At 37.3% G+C, this 2,051-nt stretch overlaps 1 protein-coding gene across 1 annotated transcript in view; it reads left to right on the forward strand.

Moving 5' to 3' along the window:
* The window catches only part of ralgds (ral guanine nucleotide dissociation stimulator), a gene marked incomplete at its 5' end in the record, with an annotated part of 11,581 nt that overhangs the window by 1,289 nt on the left and 8,241 nt on the right, over window positions 1–2,051 (forward strand). The window contains 3 exon segments of the mRNA XM_014014612.1: window positions 205–279; window positions 459–652; window positions 806–930. Coding sequence (XP_013870066.1) covers window positions 205–279; window positions 459–652; window positions 806–930 — 394 coding nt within the window.

Raw genomic sequence — 2,051 nt, forward strand, 5'->3', positions numbered from 1 at the left:
AAACAAAAGAAAAGAACATCTAATCCCTCTAGAACAACATATCTCTGAATAAGCTTATGATATCAGAATGATCCAGGTATCAAAATGTAACTTTTAAAGCAGGAATTTGAAAATGTAATCAGGTCATTCTGACCAAATTTGACTTAATCCTCATTTCAATATGATGGGTCATAAATTATTTAATTTCTTTATTTTATTTTGAAGGTATGCGAAGCTACAGAATGTGCCTGCTGCTACAGCACAAAGAGTCTCCCAGGATGAGCGCACAGAGCTGAGAAAGTAAGTTTACAGGCAGAGATCATGTGTGTCTCTTTGTGAGGCTCCTGTCAAACCAATCACAGTTAAACTGAGAAATAAAAACAGAAAACAATGTGTTTACTTCTCTTTGAACTCTCACTGTGGTTAGCATCGCTCTCTAAAGCTAAGCTAATCTCAGGTTTACGTCTGTGTGTTTGTAGCACCGTGTCGTCCATCCTGGGCGCCTGGTTGGACCAGTACTCGGAGGACTTCTGGAGCCCCCCGAGCTACGAATGTCTTCACCAGCTGCTGTCTTACCTCCACCACCACTTCCCCGGCTCCGACCTGGAGCGCCGTGCCCGCAACCTGCTGGCCCACTTCCACCGGAGACAGCAGTGTGAGCCTGATCCTGATGGTATGAAGGCAGGACAGGAGAGGAACCACAGGGCAGGGAGTGTTGGGCTGTAAATGATGATGTAGATTACAGGAGGAAGAAGAGCAGGAAGCGTGTTCAGTCTGAGCTCAGACGAAGGCAGTGTTGTGAAAGTTCGGTTGTTTTGTTTTTCAGGGGAACACATCGGCTGCCCGTTCGCCACGCAGGAGGAGAGCGGCTTTGAGGACGAGCTTCCTGCGGTTAGCTTCCTGTCGTTCGACCCCATCATGGTGGCCGAGCAGTTCACGCTCATGGACGCGGTGAGGATGTTCTGTCGCTCTTCAACACCTTTAGATGAGATTTTTTTATCTCTTCGTTTTTCTGAACGGATCTTGTTCCGCTTTATTTCAAACGTTTATATATCAAACGTTCAGCTCCTTCAGGACAGGCAGTCCTTTGAAATTTCCTATTTCAGTAAACATTTTCAGCTTTTTCTGCAATTTTTTTCAGTGAAAATATATAGAGATGCCTTTAACATCTTTAAAACCCTTTAAAATGCTCACAAATCTTTACTGAACTTTTTGGTTTGGCTTATTTTTTTACTTCTTTGTTATATTTTCAGCTTCTTTAAGCTTCTGTTTAGCTGATTTTAGCTTTTTTACTGCTGTTTTAGCTGTCATTTTGAGCTTTTTTGCTATTCTTCTGCTTGCTTTTTTGTTCCTCTTTTTGATAATTTAAGCTTGTTTCAGCTGCTTTTTGCAAACTTCAGGTGTTTTTTGTGTTTTTAGCTTTGTTTTCTCAAATTTGAGCTATTTTTCTGCTAAACTAACCTTTGTGTTAATTTCAGCTTCTTACTGCTTAATTCAGCAAACATATGCTCCTTCAGCGTCTTTTTCCTAATTTCATTTTTCAGCTAAAATCAGCTAAATAGAAGCTTCTTTCAGCTTCTATTTAGCTGATTTTAGCTTTTTTACTGCTGTTTTAGCTGTCATTCTGACCTTTTTTTACTATTCTGCTTGCTTTTTTGTTCCTCTTTCTGATAATTTAAGCTGCTTTTTGCAAACTTAAGCTGTTTTTTGTGTTTTTTAGCTTTATTTTCTCAAATTTGAGCTATTTTTCAGCTAAATTAACCTTTGTGATCATTTCAGCTTCTTACTGCTTAATTCAGCAAACATATGCTCCTTCAGCGTCTTTTTCTTAATTTCATTTTTCAGCTACATTTTAGCTTTTTTGTCTGTTATTATCAGTTTTACAACAAATTGCATCTTTTTCTTGAATTTCTGCTCATTTTAATTGTTTTACTCATTATTATTATTATTATTATTTTTGTCTGTTATTATCAGTTTTACAACAAATTGCATCTTTTTCTTGAATTTCTGCTCATTTTAATTGTTTTACTCATTATTATTATTATTATTATTATTATTATTATTATTATTAT

The sequence above is a fragment of the Austrofundulus limnaeus genome, unplaced genomic scaffold, assembly GCF_001266775.1.
Source record: "Austrofundulus limnaeus strain Quisiro unplaced genomic scaffold, Austrofundulus_limnaeus-1.0 Scaffold117, whole genome shotgun sequence".
Lineage (NCBI taxonomy): Eukaryota > Metazoa > Chordata > Actinopteri > Cyprinodontiformes > Rivulidae > Austrofundulus > Austrofundulus limnaeus.